At 36.6% G+C, this 16,928-nt stretch overlaps 1 protein-coding gene across 1 annotated transcript in view; it reads right to left on the bottom strand.

The window, feature by feature from the left end:
* Positions 1-415: 415 nt before the first annotated feature.
* Positions 416-16,928, bottom strand: part of LOC104468034 (neuronal cell adhesion molecule-like) — a 48,241-nt gene continuing 31,728 nt past the window's right edge. The window contains exons 20-23 of the mRNA XM_010082035.1: positions 13,805-13,936; positions 10,594-10,672; positions 1,489-1,500; positions 416-923 (exon numbers count right to left, since the gene is read on the bottom strand). Coding sequence (XP_010080337.1) covers positions 686-923; positions 1,489-1,500; positions 10,594-10,672; positions 13,805-13,936 — 461 coding nt within the window. The 3' untranslated portion in view covers positions 416-685. The remainder of the gene's footprint in view (positions 924-1,488; positions 1,501-10,593; positions 10,673-13,804; positions 13,937-16,928) is intronic.

The raw sequence follows: 16,928 nt of genomic DNA, 5'->3' as shown, positions 1-16,928 counted from the left end.
ATGTGTTTTGATGTAAAAATAGAACACTGTACTGCTGTAATACTTGATAGATTAAAAAGGCTATAAAGTAATAGGAGCAAAGAGCAGATAATAGGGTCTCATTAAGCATCAGCAAATGCAAGTGTCATACTTAAATCATTTAGCAATTATATACTGTACATACTGTTCCTAACTGTCTTGCAAAAAGACATATGATAGCTAGACATTAAGTCACCAATTTCACAACAATGTCCACAAAGACATTGAAGTTCTATATAATACTACTATAACACTCTGACAATGAAAACAGAATTCATATCCAGGGATTCAGCTGAGGACTGCATAACAAATTGTCAAACCATGTTTTTATAGTGTACACAAGATTATCTGTGAATTGTGTAGCATTTTTTTTCCATGCATTATACTGTATTGTCAACAGGAAACAAAATTATAAGTTGATGTTATTGTTTGTGACAGTTCCTTTTAAAAAAAGTAATATCCACAATTTGAACAAAATTTGAATTTCATTCATACTAACATACCACTTAATGTGTCGTTATGCTGTATAATTGTATTGACCTGCATATTCTCATAGCATAAACATCTTGTGGTGTGGAGCTCTGTTACCTGCACGTTCCTAGTATGAGAAGGAGGATGTACAAGTGCTTCAAACAAACTGAAGATACAAGGGGATCGAGTTCTGTGGTTACACAAATGAATTCATGGCATTTACAGGAGAAGGAGCCTCAGAGCTTTCATTTCCTTCTGCAGGTTCTTTCTCTTTTTTACCGCTATATTGTCCAATAAAGGAGCCATCCTCATTGAACTGACCATTTACACCTTCTCCATAGTCAACTAAACTATCATCACTATCTTCTTTTTTCACAGTTCTGTCTGAAGGTGTTCGGCTTCCTTTTTTTAGAGGTTTATGGTCCTCTGCATCACTGGAGACACAAACAAACAAACAAAAGGAATTAACTAATGTATTATATATTAAGATAAAATTAGCCATGCATGCAGATTTTATAAATAGCATGTGTGCAGCCCTATAATCCTTTAGTAACCTGCATCACATTGTAGAGGCAGATCAATATGATGCAGTTGACATGAATACATGGTGTAGGAATGGTTTAAACAGAGAATGTCTTCAGTGGAGGGAGTGGGGTTTGTGGTTTCTTTTTTTTTTCCCCGTCGTGCATGACTTTTCAATGATAAGACTTGTGCCCTTGGCTTGGAAGCAATTTAGATGCAACTGCAAGCATTAAAATGTGGGTTGTAAAGTTATAAAAAAAATAATTTATTTGTTCTCCAAAGTAACAAGCTTATGATGTACTGTGAAGTTAGTCTGTTAAACTTCTTAATTTCTTTGACTCCTTGAACATGAATGAAGAATGAATTTGGTTAAATGACATATACTCATTTTCTTTACTAGTATAAAGAAAATAAAAGTGCTGCATTTCAAATAATTTGTTACATAATACAGGCCAGACTTGCAATTTTCAGCCTTACCTTTCAAGAGACCTACATATTCCATTAAAAGGGTGCAGAAGAAACAAATGAAAATAGCCTAAGAAGAAAAGCAAAGTCCAAATCCTGATAGTGATACTATTTTATCGATAATAAGTTGCTCTTAAAATTGCTAAAACATTTACTGTATACAGGCAAAGCAACAATTTAGCTTACAGTAGCTAGAGCTGAGAAGTTAAGAGCATGCTTAATTTTTTTCATTCCTTATCAGATCAGCTTCCTTATCGTTATCCATCACTGCTAACATGTTCTGACAATGAAGATGGTGATTTGGAGGACAACAGAAAAAGGAAAGGGAAGAAAGGCAGGCAGGAGAGATCCCTGTAGCAAAGTACTGTGGTCTTTCCCTTGGCAGTGGAAAAGCTGCAGCCCCATCAGCATACCCAAATAAATCTGCAGCTGTGGTAAGCTTGCATTTCATGAAATAGATGTAGTTGGGCTCTTTTCAGAACCCTTTACACTGCACTTCAGTTTCAAGATGAAGATTTCAGCAGCAGCTCCAAAGCATTTCCAATTCAAAACCACTATTGCCAGCTGCACTTTTGGGTGCAATTTTTTACCTTGTCTTAAACAGAACATATGACTTTATTTGCATATAGGGTATAAAGGAGTAAGTGATTTTAGTGTTTTTATTTGAAGACTCCCAGCTTATGGAAATTATAAGGAAAAATGTACAGAATATCAAGGAAATAAAAATAAAATATATTTACAGTATCTACCATATTAGGCTGAATACATTCAGCAAATTATTTTAAGTGTGTAATTCCTAAAAGTGAATCTTAGTTCTTCCAATAATTATATTTTCATTTTTTTAATGAATATCTTTGAATAACAAAATAAACCATACATAAATATATATATATAGCATATACAAGGTCACACAATTGCTAGAAAACCATTACACCAGTTTTCCATCGAGCTTTTTCTCCTCATCTCATCACCTTTTTTGGCTTTTGAAGACTCCAAGTTATCACATTCTAAAAGAAGTATGTCTCTAATACACATATATTTACAGAAAAAGCACATCAGAGATTTTATTCTTCTATGTATAAACAAGAAAGAAGTGGTAGGAATATCTGTCTTATTAACATGTACGAATACCGTCATGTTTAAAATACACAAAGGCAAAAACTCTAAACCTGACTGTATCAGTCCTGGCTTTGTTGTTAGTTATTGCCACGTACATAGCATGAGGATAAACATCATATCATTGATCTTCTGTGTTCACTGATACTGCAAACATATAGGCTAGTAACATTCAGAAGAATGCTCCTCCAAAATGTCAAGCATCCAGCAGCCAAGGGCAAATATTTGTAACACTGCAAACACAAGCAGATTACTGAGACATTACTGAAGAAAGTTCATTTTGGAAGAACCCTGTGTTTAAAAGGTCTATGATAGAACTGAGTATTTAAAAATCACACACAATGTAGTTTCTCCATTGCCCTCATCAGAGGGCATCTGAGTCATTAAATCAGGCTGTTCAAGCCAAATGAAGACCAGACCCTCACTTTGAAATAGTAACTGGTCCTGCTCACCAAGAATGACCAGAAGTGGTTAATGCTTTCTGGGTAATACCATGAAGTAAAGAACACTGCATATATGGTTTGTTGTTTAATTTTAGGTGAGTTACTTTGTAATTGCTTGCACCATAATATGTAGGAATGAAAATAAATTCGAATTGCATTTGTACCAGATTCCAACTGGTCAAGAAACTCTGTGCAAATATTCTAAACTGTGACCCCGTTCAGTGTAATTCACTAGGCTGGAATATACGGTAAATAAATAATAGACTATCACTGTATTAAAAATATACACATTTTTGTGTTTAGTCCAATAAAAAGCTCAATTTTCACGTATAAATTAGATAAATCTGGGTATGGGAACTTCTGCTTTGTGTTGCTCTTAGGGCTTTCTTGCTTGTATTTTTGTAAAAAAAGTTTATTTATAAGTCAAACAATGAAGAAATAATCACACAGTTAGTTGCATTGTGTCTGTGATTTCTCTATTTTTTAGTAAGGATGTGGATTCTACTGTCTGTGTAATCAAAAACAAACAAACCTGCAGATTTACCCAGGAGTGTACCTGCACGGAGGTGGGCACTGGTGTCAGAGCACAGTTACAGGAGACGCAAAAATTAAATCTGAAACTGGGGATTCCCTCCCTTTTTGCACTATACAAGTTGAGAAATAGGGTTTTCCAAGACTCTGGCAGTGGAAAAACAAGTGGGATTATCCAGGGTGCTTTCTAGACCTTGTTCAGGAAACGGAAACATATGCCATGGTACCATTTATTCTTTACCAAACTGGGTTATGACTCTTATATTAGATGAATACAAGGTTTTGGTTGGAAGGGAAAGAAATCAAGGAAGAAAGAGGAAAAAAAAAAAAAAAAAAAACCAAAACCAAGCAGGAGAGAGAGAAAAAACATTGAAGACATCAGAGTTTTGGACAATGCTTTTGTTATCCTCGGGGTGCAAAACAGAGAAGGGACCTTGGTCCTCTGGCGAAATGAATGTATTTTCTGTTTGCTCCCAAGAAGCAAACTGCAAAAGCCACTGAATTGCATCACGAATATGGATGCCCAAAGAGCTATAGAACATTTTAAGCTGTGGAATATGTAATACTATATTGCAAAACCATGTTAAGCTATAAATTTTGATAATAATATTGTTGACATAAAAAATAAAGTGCAAATTGGGTTGACTAAAATTACAGTGGAAAACTGAAGAAGTTTTTGAAAAGTATCATGTATGCAGTGCGTACAATTAATTGTGAGACAAGTACTGTGAGGGAACAAAACAAGAGGTGAGAACGGGTATGAATTCTATATTTAGATCAGACAGCCATGAAAGATAATTGTAGTGATACTTTTACCATTTGTTGTCTTACAAATAAGTTCCATATTAGTAGCTTTTTAAGGATGAAAGTTTCTCAGTGAAGACTGCTATGTACCAGTTATTTTGATAAGTACTGATATGTAGCGCACATTTCTTGCCCTTTTAGTAAGAACAGTATTTAATATTAAAGCATATTCTAAAAGCACGATTTAAGTATTTTTCATGAATGATTGCTAATATAGGAATAAAGGTTTCTTTTTCTTACACATATCAAACTTGCAGCTAATGATTAAGAGATATAAGAAGTATGGAGGCGACAATAATGTGTAAGTTCAAAGCACAAACTTATTTAAAAAAAAAATCAATTTCACAAGCTCATCAGTTATTGAAAGAAATATGTACCTTGAAATCTCCTTTCTTCTTTCAACTTTTCAATTTTTCTTCCTTAGATATGGGTACATGCAGCAACCAGTCAGAATGGGGAAGACAGTTTTACGATGCCTCTGCAGTCCAGCAGGCAACTAGTTCCCACTAAACTTTGCCACATTCATGGACATGCAAAAAGACTCAATATATGGTTAGCAATGTACTATTTTTTCTTATAACACAACTTTCAGATGAAAGGCAACAGAAACCAAACAAAATGGGTAAAGCATTCTGGGATATTGGATGCAGAAAGAGGATACAGAAGATGAAAACTGCTGGCAGTAAATTCCTTCTTCTGTTCTCTCAGGTCAACAGCCCAGAAATGTTTAAGTATAAGCAGTCACGTAAAGCCACAGAAATATGTTACACTATGGCTTCCCTGCATGCCCCAGGAGAACCTCTGCCCCAACACCTAACAGGTTTCTGCTTACACTCCTAAATTGATCGGACTGTGCAGTTTTTCCTACACACTTATGCACCTGAATCAATCCACACTTGAAAACATTTACTATGTCTAATCTGGCTAAGACATAAGCACACCTATATTAGTTTCCTGAGCAGTTTTTACTCTAGCATCTCTGTAATACAAAACTTTCAGTAGCTGGAAAAACTAGAAGATTAAGCTCTGGCTTTAAATGGCAATGGGTTGAAAAAAATGTTGTTAGTCAAAGAACCTGACTTGCATCTTGTGAAAACTTTAAATAAAAATCTGTTTGAGAGAAACTCAATCAAACTTTCCACCTTTGCTATTTCTGGTGGAAAATTATACAAAGCACTGATTTAAAAAGTAGTGACACAGATGTTCAAGAATTAAAACAAGAACCATTAAAGAAAGCACGCATGAGTAAATGAGGACACAATAAGACCACTGCCAAATCCCATTTGACTATTCAGAGACAAGAATTCTCCAGGCATTCCATTGACATAACCTCTTGTGCTAGAAGGGACCAAGCTTAGAATTATGGTGCTGAGGCACAAATCATTGCTAGGTCCCCTGGAAAAACACCTAAGCTTCAATAAACTTGAACAACTACAAGAGAAAAAAATACTATTGTAGTTACAAACTATATCCTAATTGTTAATCAACCCAGAATAAGAAGGAAAAGTAAGGTTATCTAGCAACCTCAGAACCCAACACCAACCATTTCCAGAAAGTCTCTCAGTCTCTCATAGCATATCCAATAATTTCTAGGAAAAATATTGGGTGTGTCAAAACATTGAAGAAAAGAGGCAAAATAATTCAACAAAATGTGCAAACATCCTGTGGAACCACACTAGCAGTCCTACTACTGTACTTGCCTTGTCCTGTTTGACCTTCCTAAGAAAATACTGCAGGCTGCAATGAGACACTAGACTTTCTAACTTCCTGTGAAGTTAACTAAAAAATGCATGCTTGCAGTCTCTCCCTACTCATGAATCCAAAGGTCTGTAGATGCCATAACTTCTTAATTTCTCTTGAAATTTCTCTTGAAATTAAGAGCCCAGGATGGAAATTTAGGCTGATTTATACACTTACACTGACCTGAACAGGAGCTCTAGATAGTCTTTAATTTTGTTTTAAATAAACATACGTTTGTGGTACTTCTTGTACTTCTTGCAGATTCTTGGTGTAAGCATCGACTGTCCACAATTTTCTTCTACAACTCAGGAAATCCACTGGGACTATAGTGCAATCACTTTGCTACAGAGGCACTGTTTTCACTTATTACTTAAAGGTGCAGGTATGTCTCCAGTCACAGGAACATAAAGTATCCAGTCATTCTGTGGCTCCTAAAACGCCTGCATTTCCTAAAGCATTATTTCCTTTATTAGTTTGATATGGCAGGAAAATCCAATGTTGGCAGGTTCTGCAGAAAGTATGCTCTTAGATGAAACTGAAGAGTGCAAAACTTTGAACAAGTCCAAGCCATCCCAAGAATACTGGGAAGCCTAGAAATTGTATATGACAAAAACCTCCCCCAAAATTGATAACTATGACTTCTCTGGAAGATCTTAATTAGTCATTAAGATTTAAGTAATTTAATAATTTAAATCTTATTTTGAAACAACTAATTTTCTAAGTATTGGGCTTACTTGCCCAGAAATACTGAAGTCTATTCAGTATAAATTTCCAGGTCTTTCACTTTTCACAGTTCCTGAGAAAGGAGAAAGCAAGTCTATGTTCTTAGAAAGTTCCTCTTGATGGTCTGGTGTCTCTCTGGAAGTTAGATGTCCTTTCGTACTTGGCATGGAATGACTGTGAGACCTTATACTTCCCCTTCCCTCCTTTAAACTTGGGAGGAGAACGAAAGGAGATCAGACACTTGTGAGGATAAGAAAATGAAGAGCTTCCAACAGAGCTCTTTTTTTTCAGCTGACATAAGGAGCGTTTGTGTTCTGAGAAATCCTTCATGATCTGGACCAAGGATTCACCAAATAGCTTGCCGCCTGTGTATGGTAAAGACAGCAGTTTACATTTCAGATCCAGCGATGACGTCCAAGGCCGTAGCCATATAGCTCTCCAGGCTACAGTGAGGCATGCCATATTTTTAACAGTGAGCCTAAGAGAATCCTCAGCTGCATCATGGATAAAATTAGCTGCAATTTTACATAGCCTGCGTTTCATCTGCATGGCACCAGATGGGACCCATTTCTTTTTTAACCTTGCCTGTTCTTCCTCCATCCATATTAGTAACGCTCTAGAAGCATAAGTGCAGTAGATACATACTCCAAGCTGGGCTGCAACTAACTTGAAAGATCTTTTAATTGCTTCCTCAACCTTTCTATCAGTAAGATCTTGAGGGAGAGCATCTATACTATCAGGCACTGAAAGTACAGAATGACCAGTAACCAATGCCCTGTCTACCTGAGGCAAAGTCCCCCACAGAGCAGCTTTATCCACTGGAAGAGGATAGAGCTTACGTAGGACTGCTGGGGCTTCGTGCTTTGCTTCGGGATTACCCCAAATCCTACAGACAAGATCTTCCACTGCTGAATGGATAGGAAGTGCATTATCTACCTTGCCTTCTTCAGAGGGGACAGGCAGTTCTTCTGAAGCACATTCAGATTTCGAAGATTTTAGCATTAACACTCTCTTTATGTGCCTGAACAGATAATTCTGATTCTCCATGTCAAACTTACGCAAAGGATCTGGTCCTTCTTGGTCTTCTGTAGGGGACTCAGATGACGCCTCCTCATCTTCAGGGGATGACTCAACCCCCAAGGCCTCATCAGCCTCAGATTTCTCCTTCCCAAAAGCTGTTTGATCTTTTAAACTGTCCATAGGGTCAGATTCACAAGTTTGGGAACTGCTCCCAGTTGCTTCTAGAGGAACCACTGGAACTTCTGTAATTGGTACCCTGGGATGCTTTACTGAATGGGACCTAGCCTGTGCCACAGAAGTTATACTTTGTCTGGCTGCTGTCAAAGCATCCTTTAAGACAGTAGCTAGCTCAGGCAAAATTACAGATTTCATTAATGAATTCTTTTCAGATTCAGAGGAGTGAGTAGGTCTTACCTTCCTGTGGTAGGAGCTCTGAGTGTCTTCTGAATCTGAGCTGTAGTCTGGTGTCTGGCTGAACCAGTGCTGGAGAGAAGAATGCTGCCTTGCCAGTGAGCCAGGAATTGAGTTGCAGCTGAGGGGTTGCTGGAAAGGGGATGGCTGTCCTGCCTGAGAATCTGAGCCCTCCTCCGACCCCATTATCTGTTGCTCAGAAGCATGATGTCTAGCGCCATGCCTGAACTTCCATTCCTCTGACCTCTTTTCCTCTCGGCAGAGGGAAGCAGAGACAGAACTAACCCCTGCTAGCTCTGCAGACTGCCTAGCCCTCCTCCTGGTGTAGGAGGTCTGTGATCTGGTGCTGGAGTATTGATCCCCTGACCTTCTGAAGAAGTTGGATCTGTCAGATCTCACAGACTTTGCTTTGGTAAAGACAGGATCTGCTTCAGGAGAATTGGCACAGCTACCTTTTCTTTTCTTTTCCTTGTCCAGTTTCTTTCCTGTCCAAGCAGGCATGGACCTGAAGTGATGAAAAAAGTTCAAAATACTCGAATTCCTAAATCTTACAAAAATTACTTTTTTTTTTTTTTTTTTTTCCAAGGGAAACCCTATACCCTTTTTCCTCAAAGAAGCACTGCATCATGACCAGTGCCATGTGAGGCTGACAAACTGAGAACTGAGTGACTGCAATGATGCTGGGCTGCAGAAAGTGTGCCAAGATATCTTCTGTAATCTGACTGGTTGCTGCTGCTTCCCTGTCTCTAAGGAAAAAAAGAGGAAATCCCAATATACACTAATTACACAGAAATACATTCTAGAAAGGAGTTTTTGCATGGTAAATAGGATGAGCTCTTTCATGTGAACAAGTCTGAAACCTTGGCATGCATCTGTCCACATCCACCAGACATGAGGTACATAAATGCATTATAAAATAATTTAATAAAGCACTAGATGATTCTATAGATTAACTCAAGCCACTTAAATATGGAGACATACATTCAAATCTTGCTACAGGTCACACATGAAAGCAGACTTGAACAGTCTTATTCTAGGCCTGAGAAAACATGTATGGAGTTCACATCATTTGTACAATTCTGTATGAAGGTCAGTTTCTGCTGCTGAAAGTTCCAAGTATTGAAAAACAGATGAGCGATAAAGGAGAATGCAAACTGGGCTGCCTAGGAAAACTTATACAGTACTTATTGACATCTGCTTCCAAGCATTGCTTCATACTTCCTGTTTTATCATATGAATTTAACTAATCTATATGCACTTAATGGTATAATAACATACTGTTCTGAACTCATTAACCTAAGAACAGAGTATCATGCTTTTTAAAAAAAAAAAAAAATCAAGGAAGAATAAACAGACACTGCTCTTTGGCATTCAGAACTGTAAATCTATTCCAGTCAGACAAAGATACACATTTCCCTTATATGAAAAAGCTATGGCAACAGAGTGGATCCTTATTGAAAGAACATGATTTTTCTATGTATGTTTGTAAATGTCACATCTTCAAAATAATCAAGGGCTTTTACAATGCTTTTGACACAGGAATGCACTGTAAAATCTACTATAACACCCATATAAAATATAGTGGTATTGACATATTTAGAAAATAATAACATTATTTCCTGTACTAATCAAAAAAACAACAAATAAAATGCTGCTTATTTAATAAGCCATACTCATAATTGTTATATGAACAGACTTGCCAAGACATGCTTTTTTGTGATGCCAGGAGATTCAGCTAGACTACATTTACAACAAAGGAAGAGAGTCAGGAATAAGAGCTGTGTCGCATGCTTTGAAGCTGCTTGCTATGTATCTTGTACTGAATTACATGAAAGGGAGATTTGTTTTTCTTGCAGGACAATCCTTCACCTCTGTGTATAACATCACTTCCTCGTTATTGGGTTAGGTGTTAGTACTGGCAGCCATTTTAAATGTGTTTGTTTTCCAGGGAATGTAACACAAGATTACCTTTATTAGTCTTCAATTAGAAATATATTTTCAAAATCAAAATGCTAAATGTGCCCTAACTGAAAGGATGGACACTGTATCTGGTATTTCAACTATATGAAAGATGGGTTTGTAAATAAAGATTCCTCACTTTAAGACAATTGTGTTTGAATCTGTGTTTCACTGTGAATGACTTATTCGAATCTTAGATGTTTTATTTCTAATGAAAAAATTAAATGTTATCTATATTTCTATGCAACACTGGATACAGAATCTTTGCCAACATGGAAAAAAAGTTAGTTTTGAATTAGTAAGTGTGATATTATATACAGTACATGTGTGATACGTACAGTGAACACGACAAACCACATCAGTTGCTCACCTGTATTCACCAAATGTTCCATCATCTTCCTTCATAGGTTGTATTTCTGGATCAGCATGTGCATCCTCCTTTTCCTTCACTAAAATATTTGAAATAGTAATTTTTATCATTAAACTGCAAGACAAGAAATCTTAAGACCTTAATTTCTCAAACTGATCACATTTGGCAGAAACATGGTTTGAATAAAACTAATTTTTTGAACTGGGGCCTTAGGCTGTGACTTGTTTTCTTTTGAAGGAAAAGATCTGTTAATTGGTTAAAGAATTTTATTTTCATTCAAGTACAAAATACTGTATGTCATTCTGCATTAGTAAAACTTTTTCTTCTCATTTCTAACACTAAAGTTTTGTTAAAAATCGTACTAAAATACTTTTTTTACTTATGCTATTAATTAATAAATTTATTTATTGAAATCTGAATAATTCAGTTTTACATATCCATGCACCATATTTCCTCTTGATATTCCTCTTATACTGATTGATAACACTGAATCAGATTCACTTGTGTTCACTGTCAGTTCATCGATTTTCTGCTTTCACTTCATGCATTGAGGCTCCAGGGAATTTTAAACAGTACTTTAAGAATTATTGATATTGTAAAAAATGGGTGTGGTCTGTTAATTTATTCTTTTCTATAACATGATCAAAAGCAAAGCAAAACCACCTACACTGGAAACTAAATTTAACACAACTGTATCTCTTGCACATCCTTCTAATAGGTTTAGTCATCATTCACTGGTGGGAATAAATCCATGCATGTAACTTGTCCCCATAAAAACCCTATGGAGCACTGTGTCCTTTGACACAGAAACCTGCTAGCACCTGAGAAGACAGATGTTTATAGAAGACATATATTCCTGTAAGTTAACCTTGTTGACAGAGTAAAATAACATACTGACTTCTAGAATTATCTTTATGGTTTGTCCCTTTGCCTTTTCACTTCTGTTTTTCTGTCTATTACTAAAATCTTTCCCTTGTTTAGCAGATACAGTTATACAATCTAACATACAATCTCTTATCTTTTACTGTGGTAATTTCCACACTTAATTGGCACATCATTAGTTTACATGTTGTTATTTAAAATTATATTAATCATTCCTGAGAGTATTTTCTAATTCGATAATTACAATAACGTATAACACCTTGAAATGTATCTGGCTGCTATAATTTCATACTGAAATAAATGATTACTTTTTCCAAACCATAGGCAATCTCAAGATGACACGCTAAAATTACAATGAAAAAGAGTTAACAACTTGGTGCATTTGCACTATCTGTGGAACAGTACATTTGCAATGATACAAGAAATACAATTAGCTAGAGTCACTGATATAAACAAGAGCACATACTGAATCCAGAAATCTTCTATACAGTCAAGGTCTACCTTTATATATGTGTGTGCATATGCACATGTATACGTGTATTAAAAAAATACCTTACATCTAGCAATTCTGCAAAAGCAGGGAAAAGAAGGGCATAGCAGGGATCTACACAAACTATTGACAACCTTAGCATCCAACTGCCTTTTTACTCCAAGTCCTCCCTAGTCTCTTCAGTGTCATCACTTTACTTGTTTCATCCTCCTAATTTTCCTTCTCTTTTCTCAGTTTTCTCCACTAAGAGTCACTTTTTCCTATATCTTCTTTAATCTCATTTTCTCTATAAAAGAATGAAATTATTAGGAAAAAAACTAAGATGATGTCTTCAGCCTGTCATTCAACTAATAAATAACACTGTGTTCCTTAATCATCTTTTTTCCCTGGGTATAGGTGGCTGGGACCAAAGCTTCTCTTACTTAGTTTTTACTGTCACTACAAGCCTCTGCTCTCTCCGTGAAACAACTAAACTGTTAGATTGAGCAAGGTAGGACTCTTGTACTTATCTTGTGCTTAATAAGGTGATTTTTATCTTCTTATAAAAGCAGTCTGCTATGCTAAGTTTAGGCATAAGATTTGCCCATGAAGAGGACGTGTTCACTGACACAATTTTTCAGAACTGCACTCATCAAAACAAGCAGAAGAAATTAAAACAGAGTATGGATTTTATTTTTTTTTTTGCACTTTTGTAAGTGTAGCCATCTTTTTCATGTCCAAATTAACAATATGAACTTGAAGAAGTTTGAGCTGACTTTGAACAAGCATTCCAGAGACTTGATATTTATATAATTTCCAAACCTTTGGACTCTGTAATATAGAGCATAATTTTTTCCTGAAATCAAGATTTTACTTGAAACTTAGCAATTGTACTTTCTATTGTAGGTAGGAGAGGAAAAAGAAAAATAAAATTATCCTTTGATGCCCAGCTGAAGTCCATTCACATCCACTCATACTTCACAGCTGCTCTGAGATCCTTTCAGGCAGTACTACTCTTCTATGCAAACTGGCTGTCACTATCCTTTTCAAGAGAGCTTTAGTCTATGGATCTACACCACAAACACAAATGTAAGACTGGGAAAAGATATATATAAGACACATATATAAACGCATACACACATATGCCTTTTATATTATATATACACCCAGAGGAATCAGTTTTGATAGAAGACGTATGTTGCATGGTTCCAATTTTAATTACAAATTCTAAAATATACTTGCCCATTCCTAGGCCTAATAGTAAAAAAAAAAAACCCTAAAAAGAAAACCTCTTATAAAGAAAAACTTGTAGAAAAAAAAAACCCAGCCTAACTGAAGGATGGTAACTTCAAATTTGTCTGCAGAAATGCTGAGGCTGAAGGCAACATGGATTCTGAGGAGGAGGGTAATGTATTTGAAACAAAATAATGTATGAAGGTATTTGTCCTATGAAATGCATTCCCAGTACATTAAAGTAACATGGTATGTTTCCACACTTTTTGACCAATTAAATTCTAACTCAGCACATTTTAGTGGGTTACACCCATCGGTATTAGACTTCAGAGAGCGGGGAGGAGGATGAAGTATCTCAAACAAAGCTCAAACCTCTCTAGAAAGCTAATGTAGTAATATGACCCTCCAGGAATGAAGGAGACACTTTTCTTATGCTTAAATGGATTGAGGTTTTCTGCCAATAGGCAGATTGCTCCTGACAAGCCCACCAAATGATAAGACTGATTTACCATATACACAATGTAAATGTAAATGCAAAGCAGCAGCAAATGTAATTTCTCCAGTAAACCTGAGATCTGTCCTAATGAATTACCGGTAGATGATTTTTACTCTCGTTATTTAACATACCTGGATATTTGCCACCCTTATTCCTCCTTATGAAGCAAACAATCAGTAAAATCAAGATCAGAAGAGCAACAGCACACATAAGACCAATAAACCATCCTTGAGTAGCGATGTCTACCTGCCGACTTGCCATTGCTAGAGAATAAAAGAACAAAAAATTAGATTTTTTTTATGCATTTACATGCTGTGCTAATTCAAATAAATAACAGTCAGTATACATTGTCCATTAATTAGGGAATAATATTGACTGTGAAAATTAGTATTAAAAAACGCAGTGATACTGCAATTTGTGAACATTTTAATTATTTAAAATGTTTCCAAGTACAGGTGCATAGAACTTACTTTTGAGCACATAAGCATTCTCCCAACATTTAAGCTTAGCAACTGCTTTGCAAAACCTGTGCACATACTACACTGCTTTCCACAAACCTCAAAACTATTCTCCATCATTTCACATTAATTAAACTACTGAAATGAATCTGCAAATTATAATTCATATAAATAACACAAACACATTGATTGCATTCTCAAAATGAATAAAAAGCAAATATTCATTAGCTAATGCACTCCCATTAATCTGAAATAGGGAAACAGATGGGTCATTCAAGACCCTAACAACTAAAAACCAACAGTGAAGCATCCTTTAAAGCCTTATTTAGCATCATGTTTTCATGTCCTCAAACCCATACCTCATCCTACAATTTATCATTGTTGCCATGATTTAGCGTGAGTCAGGACTTAACACAATGCAACTGGGAACTCTTTCCTTGGCACTGCTTCTCTCCAAATGCTGACCCTCACTGGAAGATAATGTAAATGATAAACAAACTACACAGGAAACACTACAGTCACTAATAAGGACAGGAATGATCTGTGTGGTCTAGGGGCTGGACTGCTCCTACTGGTCTCCAACACAGCAGGAGGATTTTACTGGTGAAGCATATTTTCTACTCCCCTGTTTGGAAATGCACTACAGGCAACTGGCCTTAGGATTTGCTGTTGGGAGTAAGTGTGAGGAGTGAGAGGAGTTATGGATGTCTGCAACAGACAGAAGAAGATAAGAAATGGAGAAAGATGGACATCTATCCACACCTATCTTGTTAATTCTTCACCTTCTCCTTCAGTCCCCAATCCCAAAAGTTTGAAATTCTATGAAGAGTTGCCCAATAGACCTCCCTCTATTTGGGAAAAAGAAACAAAGATCACCTTCCCACATGAATTAGGAAAGTCACGTGCAAAACTCTTCCTATGGCATTTTGGTTCAGCATTTGTTGGTGTTTTTTCTGGCTTCATGAGATAAGGTGTTAGATTATTTATAGCCAGCACATGTCCCAGTACATTTCCAGGATTTTAGTAAGGATCAATAGTAGTTCAGATTTCAGCTTAATAGACACTTTGAGCTAGGATCAGAATATATTTGAGAATTTCAGACAGTCTCTTTGTTCGGATGCTGTAAGTACATCAGCTCTCATGGCACAGTATGTTTCATTCCTATCTACTAGGGAAGCTCTGTAGACTTGCTTCCACTGAAGTGGAGGACACATGCATGAATAGCTTTAGACACAGGAATGTGAAAGTCCACAGAAAGATTTTCACTTCTCCTTAGAGAAGACATGCTTTTAAGGAAGGGCTCATAAAAACACATCAGAGAGAACCTATTTTCAATGGAGCATTGATTTTTTTCTTACTACGATTCCAGGTGATACAGCATAAACTCTTCTACTCACAAAACATATTTGATGACAACTGGGAACAGTCCTGTGCTGGTGCTGTCCCTTGAACAATACCTGAGCCTTGCATGGCAGAAAACTAGTTGACAAGAGACAGAACTGGGATGATAAGCACACTAACAGTAAAATGCAACAATATCCAATTACAGGCCAGAATTCAAGGCCATGTCTCAATGTTATTTATTAGTAAAGACAGAGAGGCTGTGAGAGCTACCTTGGAAACATCAGCTCTCAGTGGTCGCAGATTCCTGAGTTCCATGGACTGTATGAAAACTGCAAGTACCTCTGATGTCTGGAGACAGTATCTACCCTCCATTCCATATGGAAGACCAATATGTATTCCACTTTAGAAGTACTAGGCTAAAATTAACTCTTTATTTTGCTGCCTCTTTTTGGTCTGAGTGGGTAAAGTTATTATTTGATTTTAATTTAAATAGATCAATGAATTAATGTGTCTGGTTATTGTGGAGCTACAAGTAGGAGATTTCCCAGTCTTTGTTTAAGAATATGCTTTCTGATATTTTAGAAACTGACGCTTTCTTTTATGCACAATAATTTTAACCATTTTTGCATAAAAATGTCTGTATATATATATGTATGTTCAGATGTGGGGCCCCCAACATAAAAAAGACATGGACCTGTTGGAGAGAGTCCAGAGAAGAGCGATTAAATTGGTCAGAGGGCTGGAGCACCTCCCCTATGAGGACAGGCTGAAAGAATTGGGGTTGTTCAGCCTGGAGAAGATAAGGCTCCAAGGAGACTTAATAGCAGCCTTCCAGTACCTGAAAGGGCCTACAGGAGAGATGGGGAGGCACTCTTTATCAGGGAGTGAAGTGGTAGGACAAGGGGTAACAGGTATAAGCTGAAAGAGGTTAGATTTAGACTAGACATTAGAAAGAAATTTTTCACTATGAGGGTGGTGAGACACGGGAACAGGTTGCCCAGGGAAGCTGTGGATGCCCCATCCCTGGAGGTGTTCAAGGCCAGGCTGGATGAGGCTTTGAGCAACCTGGTCTAGTGGAGGGTGTCCCTGCCCGTGGCAGGGGGGTTGGAACTTGATGATCTTTAAGGTCCTTTCCAACCCAAACCATTCTATGATTCTATGATTCTATGTTTGTATACCATACATAAATATATACATATAAATATATATAAGTGGCAGTCTTAAAAAACAAAATCACAAAGGCAATCTTCCCTGAATTATAAATCAAATAAAATAAAATTTTGTTTCCACTTTAAGGTTAAAATTATTCAGAGTTTTGCACATATGCATTCATAATAAGGCATTAAAGGTTGTATAATACATACATGACAAAATGCAAAAGCACATTTAACATTCAAATGTAGTAAGAAATAGCACCAAGCAAAACAACTCATGCATAAAAATATGCAAGATA

The sequence above is a fragment of the Pterocles gutturalis genome, unplaced genomic scaffold (assembly GCF_000699245.1).
Source record: "Pterocles gutturalis isolate BGI_N339 unplaced genomic scaffold, ASM69924v1 scaffold8149, whole genome shotgun sequence".
In the NCBI taxonomy this organism is placed as follows: domain Eukaryota; kingdom Metazoa; phylum Chordata; class Aves; order Pterocliformes; family Pteroclidae; genus Pterocles; species Pterocles gutturalis.
Note: the sequence above shows the minus strand (reverse complement) of the source record. Positions and strands in the feature narration are given on the sequence as shown.